Source organism: Solanum tuberosum, unplaced genomic scaffold, assembly GCF_000226075.1.
Source record: "Solanum tuberosum cultivar DM 1-3 516 R44 unplaced genomic scaffold, SolTub_3.0 scf00048, whole genome shotgun sequence".
Taxonomy (NCBI): domain Eukaryota; kingdom Viridiplantae; phylum Streptophyta; class Magnoliopsida; order Solanales; family Solanaceae; genus Solanum; species Solanum tuberosum.
Genome location: NW_006238976.1, coordinates 1927330 through 1946529, shown reverse-complemented (window position 1 = coordinate 1946529; position 19200 = coordinate 1927330). Strand labels below are relative to the sequence as shown.

General features: G+C 32.5%; 1 protein-coding gene across 4 annotated transcripts; it reads right to left on the bottom strand.

Annotated features, from left to right (window-relative positions):
- Positions 1 to 3856: 3856 nt before the first annotated feature.
- LOC102592985 (puromycin-sensitive aminopeptidase) lies at positions 3857 to 12083 on the bottom strand. 4 transcript variants are annotated; one of them, XM_006343901.2, is made up of 33 exons: positions 11975 to 12083; positions 10779 to 10856; positions 10600 to 10644; positions 10363 to 10503; positions 10204 to 10279; positions 9902 to 9978; positions 9674 to 9787; positions 9490 to 9564; positions 9296 to 9403; positions 8988 to 9203; positions 8834 to 8895; positions 8679 to 8706; positions 8502 to 8588; positions 8375 to 8400; positions 7957 to 8020; positions 7792 to 7872; positions 7603 to 7650; positions 7483 to 7501; positions 7337 to 7341; positions 7211 to 7222; positions 7009 to 7065; positions 6800 to 6909; positions 6635 to 6715; positions 6367 to 6550; positions 6049 to 6197; positions 5824 to 5962; positions 5592 to 5738; positions 5419 to 5500; positions 5163 to 5335; positions 4877 to 4987; positions 4581 to 4697; positions 4214 to 4285; positions 3857 to 4109 (listed from the first exon to the last, which is right to left on the bottom strand). In XM_006343901.2, the coding sequence occupies exons 4-33, from the start codon at positions 10423 to 10425 to the stop codon at positions 4029 to 4031; spliced, it is 2664 nt and encodes an 887-aa protein (XP_006343963.1). In that variant the 5' UTR covers positions 10426 to 10503; positions 10600 to 10644; positions 10779 to 10856; positions 11975 to 12083; the 3' UTR covers positions 3857 to 4028. The 4 variants fall into 4 exon arrangements, with proteins under 4 accessions (XP_006343963.1, XP_006343961.1, XP_006343962.1 ...); XM_006343899.2 differs by lacking the exon at positions 11975 to 12083 and adding an exon at positions 11314 to 11845; XM_006343900.2 differs by lacking the exon at positions 11975 to 12083 and adding an exon at positions 11314 to 11844 and having other exon boundaries at positions 8988 to 9200.
- Between the last annotated feature and the right edge of the window lie 7117 nt (positions 12084 to 19200).

The window sequence follows — 19200 nt, the reverse complement described above, 5'->3', positions numbered from 1 at the left end:
TTTCATTGTTTTTTCTTTGTTTTTTTTAGTTAGGTTTACATGAAATAAAAATATTTAAATTTCCCAATTTGAGTTGGGTTTATTAGGAGTATTGACAACAAATTATTTGTGTTAATTATGAGTCCTAAATATTCGCTCATCAAATTATAAAATATATACAAAATGTATCGGTAGTGTATAAAACTATATATATATATATATATATATATATTTCATGCATATGATATACATATTTATACACAATATATACACTAATAGTGTATACATTGGTCATTATAATCTAGCTGTCAAAAGATATATATCTGTAACTTTTTAAAATGAATTCTCAAATTCTCTTTCATTCATCCACTATTTCTATAGACTTATATTTTACTCAAAGATATATAGATAAAATTAAGATTTACGAGAAAATATACATTACAAGTTAATGAAATAATATTTATTACATACAGGTTGCAATAGCTCGAACTCCAATTAATCCAAATAATAAGTTTGCGGGAGGTGGAATGTCAGCTAGTATATGGAATCCTCATGTTGAAGGTCAACAACATAGTGCATGTCGATTGAAAATTCAAAAAGAACAAGATATTATACAAGTTGGTTGGAGAGTAAGTCTAAGCTCGTGGACAACTTAATTAGTTATTTTATCTTAATTTTAAAAGTTTCTAAGTGTGAAAATAACTATCAATTAAAGTCATCATGATATCTTTCTTTCAAATTGTAGGTGGACCCAATACTCTATGGAAATACTCAAACAAGGCTTTTTATACATTTTCAAGTATGTTTTTATAATTTACTTTAATTATTCATTTCTCAATTTTGTAGAATTAATAATTTTTTGACTTATCTATGTACCTCAATTTATATATTTATCTTGTAAATGTGATATCTATTCATGTTTTGTAGGCCGGTAAAAAACATTGTTTCAATATATTATGTCCTGGTTTTGTTATAGTAAGCCCTGAGATACCCGTTGATATGTTATACGATCAAGTTTCACATCGTGGAGATAATACATCATTGGAAGACGAAATGGGGATCAGTCGGGTACATGCTATGTTTTCTTTTAGTGCTTCTTTTAATTTATTTCAATAATTAATAGTTGAAATATATATAACTAATACATTGTTTTTCTAAATATATAAGGATCTAGTCAATGGAAACTGGTGGCTTCTCATGGAAGATAATCATATAAAAGTTGGTTTCTGGCCTCAACAGATCTTCACTAGCTTGACTAGCTTTGCTACGGATGTTGAATGGGGAGGAGTAGTATATAGCCCACCAGGTGTACCTGAACCTCCAATGGGATCGAGTTTTTTCCCCGTTAACGACACAACTTATGATGCTTATTGCAGCGGACTTCAAGTTTTAAATGCTAAAGGTGAAATGATAGACGTAGATAGAGTAATCACACATGTCGACGATACTAATCTATACAAAATTCTAGACTATCCACATGCTAGTCCAGGAAAGTTTCAACATTATATACTTTATGGTGGACCTGGTGAGAACACATAAATCCATGTCTTGTAGATTACTACCACCATGGTACTTAATTTTTATACCAAAATAATATATATATAAGTTTTTTCTTTCTAGTTATGCATGTCTAAAATACTTTCATAAGTTTACTTTCATTTTTTAATTATTTTGTTTGTGTCCACAAAAATAATCATGTTGTCAGTGTAATTGTGCGCGTGTATAAAGTTTAGGTTTTTATGTATTAAAATGACATAAAAATCTCTATAATTTTGAACATGTGAATTTGATTAGATATTTAACGGTCTAATTTTAGTGAGAATTAAAGTTATCGAATTTAATCGTTAAAAATACTGAGAAACTTGCCAAAATGTTTAGTAAAATCAATACTATCTCAAGTACGAACAAATAGAGTAATTGAGCTTTCAAGCCCAATCTCACTCCTTTGGGCCTTAGGCCCACCTCCCTTATATTTTCTGTTGGCATGGTATATGACATAAAATAACAAACCTTTTAAATATTGGCACTATATAGTTAAAATTCACGTTTTCGACTATTTATTTATTTATTTTGTATTACATGACCCACAGATTTACCCTATTTTTTAGCTCTATATTTTCGAGGGGATACACATTATCGAGTTGTTCAATGTATAACTAGACAAACTTTTTGGAATATACATAATTCTAGTTAGGTCGGTTCGCAAGATTTGGGCTGGGATATTGGGCACAAGAAGTCCATTAAGTTGGTAAAGGGGCTGGATGATATTGGACTTACAAATGGGCTAAAACATTGGGTTTATAACTTTCACATATAGCAAACATAAAAATCATATTTGTATGCTATAGCTATAGTTTGCATAATTGTACTCCATAGCAAACATAAATATGTATATTTCGCTATACATATACAAAAGAAAGCAATTGTATAATATGTTTCGGTATACATATACAAAAGAATCAATTGTATAATCAATTTTGTATAAAGCAAAAATGAGAGAAAGACAAAATAAAACTGGGCAGGGGAAGATCGTATTTGTATAATCATAAGTGTATAGGACAAAATATATGCATTTCTATTTGTATATACAATTTTTTCTCGCTTTATACAAACACAAACGCAATGTATACATTTGTGTTTGTATAAAGTGAGAGAGATCTGAGAGAGGGGAACGAAAATATATGTATATACACAATTTTCTCTTGCTTTATACAAACACAAACGCATTTTATACATTTGTGTTTGTATAAAAGCGAGAGAGGCGAGGGAGACTGCCCAGTGAGAACGAGAGTAGTGAGCGAGATTCACCAGGAGAGAGGTGAAATAGCAACAGTTTTCTATGGGGTACAATTAAATCAAACTATGATTATAACATTTAATTTGAATTAATAGTTTGCTATTATATACAATTTTCCCGTAAAATTGTATATTCCATTCGGCCCAAAACTTGTGAGTTGAGATAGCCTAAAAATGGCCCAAATGTAGTCTGAGTTTGCTTTAGAATGTAGCTGATATTCCAATGATATACACTATTCGATATTTTTATTTTATTTTTCGTTTTGACGCAATTTACAATTTGGTTCGATTTCATACACCTCTACTTTCAACTATAGAAATCTCACAATAAAAAAGTTTACGTTCGATTTCATACACCTCTACTTTCAACTATAGAAATCTCACAATAAAAAAGTTTACGTTCGATTTCATACACCTCTACTTTCAACTATAGAAATCTCACAATAAAAAAGTTTACGTTCGATTTCATACACCTCTACTTTCAACTATAGAAATCTCACAATAAAAAAGTTTACGTTCGATTTCATACACCTCTACTTTCAACTATAGAAATCTCACAATAAAAAAGTTTACGTTCGATTTCATACACCTCTACTTTCAACTATAGAAATCTCACAATAAAAAAGTTTACGTTCGATTTCATACACCTCTACTTTCAACTATAGAAATCTCACAATAAAAAAGTTTACGTTCGATTTCATACACCTCTACTTTCAACTATAGAAATCTCACAATAAAAAAGTTTACGTTCGATTTCATACACCTCTACTTTCAACTATAGAAATCTCACAATAAAAAAGTTTAGTCGAGTAAACTTAGTGTAAAGCCCAAAATTCTAATAATATGCAGCCTTTATAGCTCTAGGAACATCAAACTTTTCGAGCAACTTAGTTTACAATGAAATCTCAACTTTATAAATTAATAAATAATTTAAAATAATTATTTATAATAATGTAAACATTTAATATAGGGTACTTTTAAGTTCCAAGTATACACTATAAAATGCATTACTTGTACGAATTGAGAACGAAAATTGAACTAGTTTGTGAACTAGTTTTAATGCAAATTGCAGGTATAAATATTAAATATAACAAAAAGGATTTATTCATAAGAGCTGAACTCAACATTAAACTAAGTTTGTGAACTAGTTTTAATGTTTACTGAAACCATTACATAATTATAGACTTTAGAATAAATAGAACTGTTTGAATAACTGAAAAATGAAACCAAAAAAATTAAAATTACAAATCAAATCAAGCTGCCAAGCTCTTCGATGCAATTTCGAATACATTCTCTGAGAGTCCCTCAGTAGACAAGATCATCTCCAATTGTTCCTGTTTAACACAACAACATATTTCTTTAGTTCCCTCCTTTCTATGCAAACACAACACTCGAATTTTAGTTCCCCAGAATAACGTCTGAGGAAGCAACTACTAACCTTCGCGAGACTTTGTCGTGTTTCATCATAACGTTTCCACCTAGAGAACGCTGAAACCATTCGTGAAGCCACCTGCCATCCATTAGAAGAAAAAAAACTAAGATACACTCTCATACTACTGGAAAACCGTCCTATAGTTCAAGGTCGGATTGACCAAGATGGATCATGTGTATAGAAAATCGAAAAATGTCAGTAGTTGTGTTCAAGCATTTCTTTCTAGTTGTTTATTTCAAGAAGATATGAGAGTGTTGAGAAGGAGAGGTGCATGTCTCGTGAATTACTTCTGAATAAATTAGAAATTCAACATGTATGAACAAAAACGTTTTGTGATTCATTGGTAAATTGTATAAAGAACAATTTAAGAGACCTGTGGATTCATCTTGTCAAGCTTCACCACTAGTTCTCCCAAGAACTTGTACCCGGAGCCATCCTTGCTATGGAAGTTGACAGGTGAACCACAAAATCCTCCGATCAACGAATAAACCTGTGCATTTGTCCAAAATAAAACATCATGTCTTGTAATTGACATAAACTAGAAAGCTATATGTTGCTAATGTTGCCGTACCCATGTTAGATCCTCCAAAAGGGGCCTTTTGGAGGATCCGGCACATCCAGTGGCTTTTTTTGAAGAGTACGAAAGACATCAAACTCGAAAGAACATACCTTATTTGGATTACGTAGGTCAAAGGCTGTATGGTTTAGAAGTTTCTTGACATTCTCAACATTACCCGGCATGTCTGACATAGCTTGAAGAGCAAGCCACTTGTTCACAACCTAAGGATAAATAGAGTGAGATAAAAAAAAAATTAATTTTTGACTTAGTTATGAATGATTCAACGTCATGCAGGTTACTCAACAATTTGAAGGCAAGAACAGGTCTGGTAGGCAAGAATTACAGTCATAGATAATATCAAGCAATAGTGCAGGTATTAGAGGCATAGAGATGTACCAAGTAATCATCCTGCCACTTGTTATAGAAATCAGCCAAAATTTCTTCACGAATTGCAGGTTGCTGATCGATAGCCACTAAAGCTGCAAACTGATCTGTCATGTTTGTGGCGTTTCTGTATTCATTCAATAGAAGTTCTGTGATTTCTGAGTCTTCAAGCAATCCAAGATAAGCTGCAGACAAAATAGGTCAGTGGAATTGTAATTTGTCAAATTCTAATAACACTCTATCCAGAGAGATAAGAAGACAAACAGACCAAGAGCAATATTTTTAAGAGCACGCCGTGCCATATTGTTATGATCAAACTCATAAGCACCAGAGCTCCTGTTGTTTTTAGCCTGCAAAGTGCATTTCAAGGTTTATTTTCATTAAGAACGTTTTCAAGTTAATTGAGAAAAGTAACATTTTTAGAGTTTGAGAGATGATTACAGTGATAAGGAACTCTTGTTTCAATTCAGAAGCCAGTTGCTTCCTGATGAAAGTTCGGACTGCATGAACGGCATCTGGATCAGCAACTGTCATCATGTCCATGATTTCTCCTATACCTGGCAAAGTTATTGCCTTTGCAATGAATTCCTGAGAGAATACAACAGTAATTAGCGAAATATTTTTCTTCCGACATGAAACATAAATATCTACAATAAAAGAGGTGGGCGAGCACCTTATCCAAGCTTGAGTCGGTGAGTATGCTTTTGATCCCCTGCAAAAACTGAGGGTTAAGAACCAAAGCCTTGTTCTGTTGGAAATCAGCTACCAGGCTGAGCATCAACTTCCTTGCCAACACTTGTCCCGCCTCCCACCTAAGAGATGGATCATATTAATCTTTGACTATTAAAATTTGCGATCAGCTAAAATGTATTGAACGAGAGACTTAGAAAATACGCACCGGTTAAACTCATCAGAATCATGAGCAAGAAGAAAAAGTAGATCGTTATCAGTGAGATCAGACTCAAGCCTGATGGGAGCACTGAAGCCTCGTAATATAGATGGTGTTGGCCTCTCAGATACGTCATTGAACACAAATTCCTCCTCCTTCTGCACAGTACAAGAAAAAAATCCATTATTACATCCTTATTACGTCATAGGAGGAACAAAATGTCGGATAAGCATATATATTTGATCAAAGTTAGCATTGGGCTTTGCATATATATAGTTTAATTAAGTGGAATTGACTACACCAGTCCATCAAAACTTCAAGGCTAACCTTCGTTACGCGGAGAACTGTGGTGTATACGTTTTGACCACTGCTCGCAAAACTCTCCAATTTCCCATCATGATGAACGGAAGATAGAGGCATGTCCTTACCACTTGAATCCAGTAGACCTACTGCAACAGGAATAAACATAGGTTCTTTTGCAGACTGGCCGGGGGTTGGAGGCACCTCTTGACTGGGAAAACATTAGATCAAATATGTCAAGCCTAAACGATAAAGGTTAGTACATTTAAACAAAAATCCATTTAATGATTTTTACCTAAACTTGAGGGAGAAAGTGCGCCGTTCAGCATTATAATTTGTTGTAACCTTCACTACAGGTGTCCCAGCTTGCGAGTACCTGCAATTATGTTTCATTTAAAAGCTTAACTTCGAAGGGAATCACGAATTCTGGCTCAACTGGCAGGAAGGAAGAGTTGGTTACCATAACAAGAAATTAGCAAAATCTGCATTGTTGGCATCTCGCATGGCAGCAAAAAAGTCTTCACATGTTACTGCTTGACCATCATGCCTCTCGAAATATAAATCTGTGCCCTGAAGAGAAAAGGGGGTATATCAGATTCTTGAGACTCTGAAGTTCGGAAATCATTTGTCAGTACTACAAAAATAGGCAAGACATTATCATTTTCTTACTTTTCTAAATCCTTGGCTCCCTAACAAGGTTTTGTACATCCTGACCACTTCAGCTCCCTGATAACGGAAATAGTGATTAAACCAATGGTGAGTCAAAACACAAAATGGTTTCAAGGTCATGGATGTGGTGGCACGGGAAAGGGAGAAAAAAAGAGAGGCACAAAATGCCACATGAGGAGGGGCAAGGGAGGAAGAGCATTACCTTCTCATATACCTGCAAAAGAGAAAATGGAACAAAGGAACAATAGTTAATAAATACCTTGGGAGACTAAAGGTACCAGGACATGAAAGTTAGAACACTGAAAAAACAGAATTATCAGGATCATACCGTAACTGCATGTCCATGAATATTCAAAGCCAGACCAGCCGTCACAACCAAACATCAGTAACAATCAGTAACAAAAATAATCATCAAAATTGGGCTCAAAAGAAATTAAAACTCCTCTTCAATGCAGACAGTTGACTGAAACTTGCCTGTGTAGAAGTTATCCATCTGTCAACATAAAAAGAGAGAAAAAGAATGAGAAAATTTTCCAAGAAGGTGGGGCCAGCATTTCTAAACAAGGATCATCCGTATTCAAAGAGATTATCTACCTTTATATAAGAATGAGGCCGTACAGGATGAGCCATTGGACCAGCATCCTACAAAATGATAATAGTTAGCAAATTTAACTAGTCATCCACAATTCAGTAGCTCATTGTGGAGCATTTTGATTTGGCAATCCATATATATATAAGAAGTAGGAATATTATAATGAAAAGAACTAGAAGAACTCTTTGAACCTGCGGGAACTGATACATTCGAAGCTTTGAAACATCAGCAATTCTTTTCACAGGACGGCTTCCCAAATCAGACGAAAACTCCTGCATGAATCATTCAAGAACCTTATTAGCTAAGGCTACCAGAAAATTGTTCGTGTACCCATCATCTACAGGAATAAATCCAACCTGATCACGGAAAACAGTAAGTCCTTCCTTTAAACTGAGCTGGAACCAGTCACGACATGTAACTCTGCATTGAGCTCAATAGTTAATAGAAGTTTCTAACAACGAGAATACTCTCAAAGTACACAGCAAACAAGTACACTGCCTTGTATTCAAGAAATAAGTTTAAACTTCAAGTGTTTTTGAAATTAACATATGAAACTTTATTTCTCATCAGAAGTAGCAACAATAGAGAGCTACAGTAATTTTTAAAGAATAGGCTAATAACTCCTGATGTGTTTTCAGGAATTTGAGTATATAATCGTCCATTATACACCAAAAGACCTAGAAGATACAAACAGTAATATAATGGAATACATAGCTACTATATTAAACAGCTTTTTATTTTCTGTGAGAAGGAAAGATTGGGTTATGGACAAACCTGTTGCCTGTCCAATTGTGGAAGTACTGCAACATGGACAAGAAATGGTGATTTGCTCAGTATTCAAGAATCAGTAAGCAAAATAAAGTTCATAAATTTCAATAGCTTATGAAAACATATCACACACCTCATGTCCAATCACACCCAATATTGCCGCATAATCAGCATCTGTTGCAGTTTCTGGGGATGCCAGGACAAGCTTGGAATTGAATATCTGTTGAAAACAAAGTCAAATAATTAGGTGATGGTTAAGGAAAAGTCATAAACAGAACAATACAATGCAATAACATCTCAAATCTCATACATTCAAGCTCTTGTTTTCCATCGCTCCCCTGGAAATGAAATGAAAAAAACCAGTTATTATCCATAGAAAAAATTAGGAGAGTGGATAAACAAAGAGAAGAAAAGAAAAATGTCAAAGAATAAAAAATGACAAAGTGAAGAAAACAGAGAACTAACATGTTAAAATCTGGAACAGCAACAATATTAAAAAGATCCAGGTCATACTCCCGCCCGAAAACCTGTTTGAAAATTTTAACAAAGAAATTGTCATAAGACCATAAGACAACAAAGATAATTAGCTTGATGTACATCAAAGAAACTAAAATCTCACATCTTCATCCCACTTCATAGCTGCCTTGAGAGAATACATGGCATGTTCTGTCTTGGGCAGATCTTGTGCAGGGGTCCAAATTCTAAGGGAGACCTTACGGCCTGAACAGGTTGTAAATGTGTCATCTCTGCTCTCCAACTGACCAGCAACCAACGCAAAAAGATAACTGGGCTTCTTGAAAGGATCCTCCCAAAGAGTAAAATGCTTTCCCCCCTGCTAAAAAAAAAAGAGAATAATAATTTGATGAGTTGCATAAGGGTTACTAGAAAACAACTTTCAACAAATAGTACAGGAAAATCCAAATGTACCTCAAGATCTCCTTGCTCTATAAGGTTTCCATTTGACAACAATACAGGGTACAGGGATTTGTCTGCCTCTATGCGACAAGTGTATTTTGCCATAATGTCAGGGCGATCCTAATGGAGAAAATGACAGCCATTAGCAAGCATTTCAAGAAAAGACGATAACATCCTAGAGGCCAAACAATAAAAAGAAGGCATACCTGATAGAACGTAATCTTACGGAAACCCTCAGCCTCACATTGGGTGCAGAAATTCCCTGATGACTTGTAAAGACCCTGAAGTAAATATAGATAATGTCACCACAAACCCATTTCACAGTGCTACTAAAATTCGAAGTGCAAGAAAAAATTATAAACAAGACAAAATCCTGCCCTTCTATTTCACCTCTAAGGATGTGTTCTTGTGAGGATATATTTCTGTCACAATCTCCAAGGTGAATTTGCTACTTGGAGGGGATTTCAGAGTCAGGTGGCGCGAGTCCACGTGGAAATCTTCCTCCTAAAACACATTAGGTGCATCATGTATGAGTAAAAGTATCATCATGGTGACATATTATGTAAAAATTAAAAGACATCTTTGCACGTTCTAGGAGCAAGACTCTGATATAGGTACCTTCAGCGGATTGCCATTGATCTTAACTGATTGCAACTTCAGATCTCGCCCATCTAGGACAAGTGGGGAAGACTGACCTGTTCAAGATATATTAGCAACACATTGTGAGTTCTGGAATAAATACAACTATCAAAGTTTTGAGAAACTTCAATCAGGCAAGAAGGATGTATCGTTTAGTTTAAGTATATCAACCCAGCGAAATGTGAAAGAAAAAAGTGTGTTGTGGATGATTCCATTTTATTTTTTTCACGAAACGAATTGCAGATAAAAATAAGAAAATCCGAAGGGGTAACAAGATGTACCTTCAACTCTGGGGTTGACAGCAATTTTGGAAGCGACAATAGTACTTTCCTCACCCAGTGCGAATTTCAGATCCAACTAAAATAGTAATTTGATTTAGACACAAAACTTGAAGAAAATCCAAACCTTCACCTAGATAGAAGAAGAATCAAGGGATATACCGTGTCAAAATAGTAATCAGGTTGTTTGTAATCCTTCAGAAAGATTTCCTTTGGTGCTTCCATCTTGGATTCTTCAACTTCTTTTGGTAGAGGTTCAGTTGCAACTGAACAGATTAATCTCCGGTCAATTCTTCTAGGTTGCTGGGAAACATACAAATATACAAAACAAACGTCAGCATAGAAAAAACATTATTGGCAAAATATAAAGTACATTATAATCTGGACATAATTGCTTACAACTAATGGAAAACGCGGGATTTGACACCTCCTCCAATGCGTAACCTAGTTAAAAAAGCAGAATAGTTGAATATAAGAAAAGAGAAAAACATGCACTAGACAAAGTAAGACAATGCATTAAAACCAAAAGCAGATAATCAATGCTTATTGCAGAAGCCAGCCAAGAAATATTCACAAACCTCCAAAGTGAGGTATTGTTTATATCTGCAGATATCCCTCGAGCGCCCAACTGAAGATACACGGCAACTTGCTTGAAACTACAGAGAGAGAATAGAAATCAATTCTTAGGCGAAATCAAGTCATTAAAAGCTAGCTTACACTAACTATATATACTTCAAAAGACACCATTAGCACATGAAAGAAGCTAGACAAAGAATAAGACACCTAAAGAAAGTCTGAAACTCAAATGAATTAAAATAGAACTGTGGGAGAAAGACTAAAACCAATTATAAGTACTACATAAAGCCAGAATCTAGAAGGATAAGCCTTTCCCAGTGCCAAAGATAGGGATTGAATAAGATTGTGCCTCTCTAAGTACTTGATTAGGTAACAGCAACAACGATATAGCTGGAAAATATCACTTGTCCAGTTGGTGCAAAACCACACAGTTTATCACAAGACCTATACCACTACTTGACTCTCAAATAACTAACACCACTGACAGTTTTTTCATTATTTGCTAATAGAATGAAGAAAAGGGAGTTGAATAATCACAGGAGCATTGGAGATCAAACCCAAGAGACACGTCTTCGACAAACTCGAACCCTTGCAAGGCAGAATCAACCGAGCCATCGGCAAACCACACAAGACCTAAGTAATCTACTGTTGATAATAATAGTTAGGTTCAATCTTCACAGCCAAACCCAGAAGGCAGATATAGTTCACTAATCTAACATTCTAAATACAACTCTTCACAAAACATAAGCCAACCCCAGATTAACAAAAAAATCCTATAAAGCTTCAATCTTTACAAAATATAAGGCAACCCCAGGTAAGTAAATCCTACAAGATTCAATCTTCACAAAACATAAGCCAACCCCAGATGAAAATTCCTATAAAGATTCAATCTTCACAAAATATAAGCCAACCCCAGATGAAAAAATCTATAAAGATTCAATCTTTACAAGTTACAAACCAACCCCAAGTGACTTAATTTGGGAAAAGCAAACCAAAAACCCCTCAGATCAAGAAAAGACTATTCCTACTCCTACAATCTACTAAGCCAAATGATATAAGAGAAGCAATGGCTCTTAAAAGGGTTTGGGAGATATATGGATAATCTAATAACATGGACTAGAAAAAATCAATAAAATGGACATCTAAAATCAAAAAAATAAATCTAAAAAAAATCAAAATTTAGTATTAGTGGTTTTACCTCTATTGATGATTTGCAAAAGGGTTGATCAACAAGAACACGAAACGATTTCTTCTATAATCTTTTTATAGTGGAGTACTAGATATTTTCAGTAAAATTCAGATTTTCTCTATTTGTTTTTTCAAGAAAAAGAGGGGTCCCATTTGTTAAGATAATTATAATTGGATTGGGTTATTTTTGCGGTTGGTTCGTTTTATTGCTTTTTTTTGCTCTTTTCTTGTATCGATTTTTTTTATATTTAGGTTTAGAGGAAACATATAAACAACAAAAAGTGGGCTAAAAATATAATTGGATAGTGTATGATGATAGTGTATATATCATGGGCTAAATAGTAGTTGGTCGAAGTGTTTAAGGTAATAACTAACTTCATTCAATATAAAACTGACAACGTGTTGTATCAATGGGTTTTAAGTAATTACAAATACTTTTTGGAAATAAAAATAATTGATTTGTATGTTCTATTATTATTGAAACCTTTGCACGCAATTGGAATGAAACGTAGTATAAATTATATTTAAATTTATCTTTATTGTTGAGCAATTGATACCTGACGTCTTCCTGAGACGTTTGTTTTAGAAAGACAATATAATGCAATGCAATTAACTTTGGTATAATTACTTTTGACAAAATGACACAACATGACAACTTTATAGGTTAAATTGGCAATAAAAGGTTGTAAAAAATGAATATGATAACTGGATAATCCACACGGCCCAATCTTTATAAAGTGTGGGCTTATAACATGATTGCAAAGAAACAAGAACAAATGGCACAACATGTAATCTCTTTTTATTTATTGGTAATATTCTTGCGTAGACCATTGGGCTTCAGGCCCATTTTCATGCAAATAAAGTGGAGAAAGGCAATTGAAACTATACTTTAAGAGTTAGTAATTACTTAGATACACTCTAGTTTGTAATATTACGTATCTTACCAGATTTTGATATGTCTAGATTCGTCCAAATACATGTATCTAGGATTACAATGGGTCAAAATTAAGTGTAATTTGTTCTAATACATTGTATCCAAGTGGATTCGCATGTATCTGGGATACACAACAAATCTCGCTCTCTCATGTCTCGCTCACACTCTCATATGTATCTGGAATACATAACAAATCTCGCCCACCCCCCCCCCTCACCTTTCTCCTATTTTGCTAACACTCTCATACGTATCTGGGATACATAATAAATCTCGCTCGCCCTCCTCGCCTCTCTTCCGTCTCGCTCACCACTCTCATATGTATCTGGGATACATCAAATCTTGCTCGCCTCTCTCCCTATTTTAGTGTATCTCATAGCAAAAATATGTGTATATAAGTGTATCTTCATCAATAGATGGTAGGAAACTCTTAATTGGTGATAAGATACGTAATATTTTAAAAATATAGGTAATAATAGTATATATGGTAATAGAGTATGTCTAATTATGTAGTTTCTCCAATATTTTTGAAGTCGAGTTTAAGCTCTTTTCTCCTCTTTGATTAGTTTTCATAGCATAAAATATGAATCTTTTTAATCATGTAATCTAGTCTCCATATGTCAAGGAAAATCAAATATGAATCTATTTTTCTAAAAAATATATATTATCATTCACATCGAACACACATTATATAGATCAAAGTTTTCCCACTTATTCACCAAATTCAATTGTAATAGCTTATGTAGCTCGGCAACGAGTTCATTCAAATCCAATAGTTTTTTACATGGAGCATATAAATACATATATAAAAGATTGCTATAATTTCAATATATATAAATTTTGATATTATAATTTTAAAATACAATGAATTTATTGGTAAAATCTTTCTATCGAGTTTAAATTTTGAATTAGCATTTAAGAGGAAGGAAGAAAAAATTATAGTAGATTATGCTTGAAATAATGAGACAGCCCATCCATTACTGTTTCACTTCAAATAGAAAATATTTTGACACTTTACAGTCAAATTAAATTATTTATTAGACATTTCAATTCCTTTTGTTGACCAATTTACACTTCCAAAGGTCCACAAGGGTGTTTTGTCAAATATTTTTCCTACAAAATATTTTCTTGTTTTTTTTTTAGAAAAACAAATAATTTATTTACTTATTTTTTTTGTTTTTAGATGATAATTTTCTTATAATGTAGAAAAATATCACGACAGGTGGAAATGAAACATCCTAAAAAGGATATATCCCAACTCTTAATACTATTGAGATAATTTTCTTATTCACCTATTAACTATTTGGGGGGGAAAATCAACATTCTACATTTTGTGAGAAAATGTATATTTTTTAAACTAATAATTAAAACACCTATGAAATGCACTTATTGAATATAATAAAATGCTGACCATAAGAGCTAATAGGACACATTGCTAATACAAGAATCTTTCTTCACCAATATATAAGATGTGCATACATGATATAATCTTAATTTATATTTATATTATCAAACAAAAATTTAATCAATCTAATTGTTAATTTCTTTTATCTATTTAAACAAAAACAATAGAAAAATACTTTAATTAAGACAAGATAAAAAAAGACATGGCTGTCTCTAATTTAGTTACAAAAAAGAAACATGCTTCCATGTTCAACTCCTTCAAGGTTATAGCCTTTTATTACTAATTTATATTTGTATCGCATAAAACTTATTATGAAAAAAGGCTTTCCTATAAGAGTTTTTTCTTTATCAAGACTCCAACCAGAAATTTCAAATTAAAGGTGAAGAAGTCTCATTCGTATCTAAACATATAGATAGAAATGGTCCTAACAAAAATATAAAACTAAGTTTTGGTCCCCCCTTTGAACAAAAATAATACTAGTTCTTCATTAATGACAACTCTCCTTTTTTTTTTAAATGGTGAAACAAAATTGAGAAAGTGTTAGGTTATATCCATTATGATCCATCAATATTTGTTTCCTTTTTTTTTCTTTCTTCATATTGTATTATTCTATTCGATTAAAATATCAATAAATAGAAATTAACAAAATGATGGTTCTTTAATGTCCGGTACTCGTATTGGAGTTCGATTATTTCGAATTCGTGTTGCAAAGTCGGAGGAAGCTCTCCCTGTCAAGGATTTTTTCATATACAAGACACAAACTCAAAAACTCTGATTAAGGAAGGAGCAGCTTCATCCGTCACATTCTTTGGTGGTGATCCTTTAATTAATTAGTTAATTTAGACATGTTAAAAACAAAATATAGTTACTGAATGACTAATGAGTTTGTCTTTTACTGTTTATAAAAATTTACCACACATGGTTTTTGAGAACTGAGCTAGAATTATTTTTTTAATTAATTAGCAAAGTTGGATTAACCTCTCTTGGATTATGTAAAAGTTTGAAAATTTTCAAACCAAAGAGAATAAACAATTAAGAAGCATATGCTTGATTGATAATAAATTAATTGTTTAATGGTGTAGGCCACCTTGGTTTTGCAAAAATAACTAAGCAAGAAAACAAAGTTTATTCTTTTTATTTTTAATTTTTGGCTGATTATGGGTCTAATTATGATGAGTAATAAAAAACTGTGCAATTAACCTAATCATACTTCTTTTGAACACTTTCCAGGTGGATTCCTAGTGCATGTGCTTAGCATAGATTACATGATTAATAATCACTAAAAAAATTTAGATTTAAATCAAGATTATTATGAAAATTATACTAGAGTAATATGGCTCCGCGAAGAAAAGAGATTGAGTTAAAGAACATTTTTGACACGTTTTTTTTTCTAAAATTTGTTCGATTAAAGAAACGTGAATTTATTTTATATCGTAGGTGACGATAATAAAAGTTAGTTTGGTGTAGTCAATTTTATTTCCTATTGTTGGATGGGAGACATGCTGCTTAAAAGAAGACAATTGTCAAATCATAATATGTACTTTGGATAGCTTTATGATTCACTAAAAATATATACTCACTAAGAAATGACAACAATTATTTTCCTCATCCACTTTTTTGAGGAATAATAAAACATGGATGAGAAGCATGTACATATAATTAATTGTGGGTCCAAAAAATAAATGAAATGAATTAAACAATACTTAAACAAAATGACTTTGTGAACTTATTATTTTAAGCCATATATCCACCAAACATCATAAGTAAGAGAAGTAACATCATTAAACATTGTATATGTAGGCCATTCCTTAAATGTTGTTGCAACAAGCAATTTGCATATTCTAGTAGTTTCCTAATATGAGTTTATAAGTTAATTTATATATGCTAAGAAGATAAAATGATTAAATTATCAACAGTAGCAAAGCCAGATTTTTCATTAAAATAGTTTAACATATACCATATAAACATAAAAATCTTTGTATATATAAAGCTAGCAAGTACATTATGAACAATTCAATTCAACGGATTTTCTTACAATTATTTTATTACGATTTACGACTTCAACCCCAATCGAAAACCCTCATCTAAGTCATCTTCCCTGGATTGAATTCCTAGTTAAAGAGTGGACTAAGTTAAGCTTACATAACACTATGGAAACAACCTCGAGCAAGTACGATAAATGGATTTGGAAGCATGTTTCTAGCTTCGTTTCCAATTAAGCCCCCCTTCCCTACTAAAAACACATGAATTTCTACCAAATCTTTTTGAAAAAGATTGGATTTTCAACAAACTATATGTCCATATATTAAAGCTTTGATAGACCTCTTTCAGAAACTTTCACTAGAAATTTGCAAGTCTTTGATACTGAATTTCACCCCTCTAGCTCCGCCCTTGATCACCAGAATATTTAGTAGGTTAGTATTTGCATTTTTTATTTAATTTTGGAAGAAATAATATTTGAAACAAAAATATCTAGAATTTGGTACAAGGTTATAAGATCAATATGTGTGAAAGAGAGATCAAAAGTCATTCATAGTATGGTTTCTCACATGGAAGCATGTGCCCATAAGTACTAACAAAAGAGTGTATTTTTGGACTGATGTTGAAAGAACCAAATGTAGTGTCATTTTAGTCAACTCACTAGTCCTTTTGGAGATTGAGATATTATCTAATTATATCAATCATTTTGTAGAAAAAAAAAATCATTGATGTATGAGTTTCATATGTATCAAATAATGGGATTGGTATGTTTGTTTTTTTTCTATGGTGTATTGTTCAATGAATATAAAGCGGATGGATACAAGTTATGTCTTTGCAGTTTGCTCATGTAGTTTCTAATTAGTGGAGTGACTCTAGATAAAATTTTAACGTGCTTGAAGAATCTATTGATAATTTTGGGTCCATAAATATTAATATAAAGTCTCCTTTATTTTTATTTTTTTTGTTAGGTTGATAGGCTTTTTATTAGTTGAAATTGTCAATTATCTTGGTAGCCTCTATATATATTTTTTTTCCACGTTACGTATGCATGTTTGGTGTATATCGTATTCATTCTAGTACTATAGTAGGTAAAATTAAAGGTTTAAGGCATATAGAATCTCAATTTTGTAATTTTAAGTCAAAGATATTATATGCCACTATGAATTCTTGAAGAAAAAAAAAGGAGAAAATTAAGGAAACAAAATTCCATATATAATTTTATTAATTAATTAATGACAACCCTATCAAAAAAGGAAACATAAAACAATTAAAGTTTATACCAAAATTGCAATAACTGGATGGAATAAATATAAAGTCCAATAAATTATGAGCACAACAACTTTGGTTGCCATATGATTAATAATAATAATGGCACGTATAATTGTAGTTTTAATTTCGTTTACATACAAGTACTATTAATAAATAAAAAATTTAATTGATTAACCGTTAATTACACCGTCTATAAATCTTTAAACTCAAAACAATTATTACAAGAATTATGAGCAAAGTTGGCTCTACAACCACATCAACTTAATTACATCATTACTACATGTATATTAATACTAATAAAATTATAAAGTACCACATCTTTTATTCCATATTAAGTACTCTATCTACTCCAAAAATATTTTTATTTTTCCTTCTTGAATTCACGTACTATTTTTTTATTTTTTTTTGTCATTTCAACGTGAAAAAATATTAATTATATCTAGGGATGACAAATGAGATGGAGCGGTTGTGAAAATTCACATAAATCCGAAGCCATCCCGTCGCACTTTCCATAACACATGTATAACATTGTGTCAACTCAACTGCCGATATCCACGATGAATCAAGAGGAAAATCGATACTCAATAGTCAATACCTTCTTTTTTTTTTCCTTTCGTTTAATCATTTGGCATCTGAAGTTTATTAGCTTAATTAATAATTTTTTTATTGTATTTATCCACTGAAGTGTATATAAAGTTCTCTTGATTAAAGTATTTTATTTTAAAAATTGAAACTCGATATATTTAATGAAAAGTGAAAGAATTTCAACTATTTAATTATTCTTCTACTGACCGGAGGTGAAGCTAAAAGATGGAAATGATTCATCCAAATTACCTTCTTTCGAAAAGTTACATTATTATTGTATATAGGGTTTAATTATTTTTAATAATGTATATATAGTATATATTGAATCAACTTTATTTATTTGTTCTTTATATTATAAACTCGTTTAGTAAATTAAAATTCTATTATCGCCATGTTCAAGACTGAATTGATACTAAATGTATTTAAGACCGAGCCGGATGATTGGTTCAAGAAAAAATCAACTCGACCGATTTGAAGTCCAAGTTCATTACCAAGTTGGGAGATCGTCTCCAACTGGAACTGAATTAATATGATTTACTTCGATTCGTGCGAGACCGAGTTTATTGAATCGAGCTAACCCATTTTTAAAAAAAATATGAACTTAAAGCTAACTATTGAATCGGGTTGAACCGATTCGATTGACCAATTCTGCATCTAATAGTATTTTATCGAGGACGCTCAATCCAACCCAACCCTATCCCTCTATATGAGTCGGTCTAGACTCGAGCCGGGCAAAAATCATATTCGATCTATTTTTGGGTCAGCACAACCAATTTGTTATATAACTCAACCCAACCCAATCCTACCCTTCTATATGAGCCGGTCTGGCTCGGGCAAAAACCGATTTGGTTCGATCCAATTCCGGGTCAGCCCGACCCAACCCGATACCTTGATACATTTACCAACAGTAGTATATAGTTGTAAATCCAAAGTATAGACTTTGGAAAAAAGGCTTTTTTGACAACACCATTCCTCGTCAGATCCGTCCTTTCTTGTTGGGTCCCATTTTTTGTCAAACAACCCACCCCCACCTAAAACCACCCCACCAAAACCCCCCACCCCCACC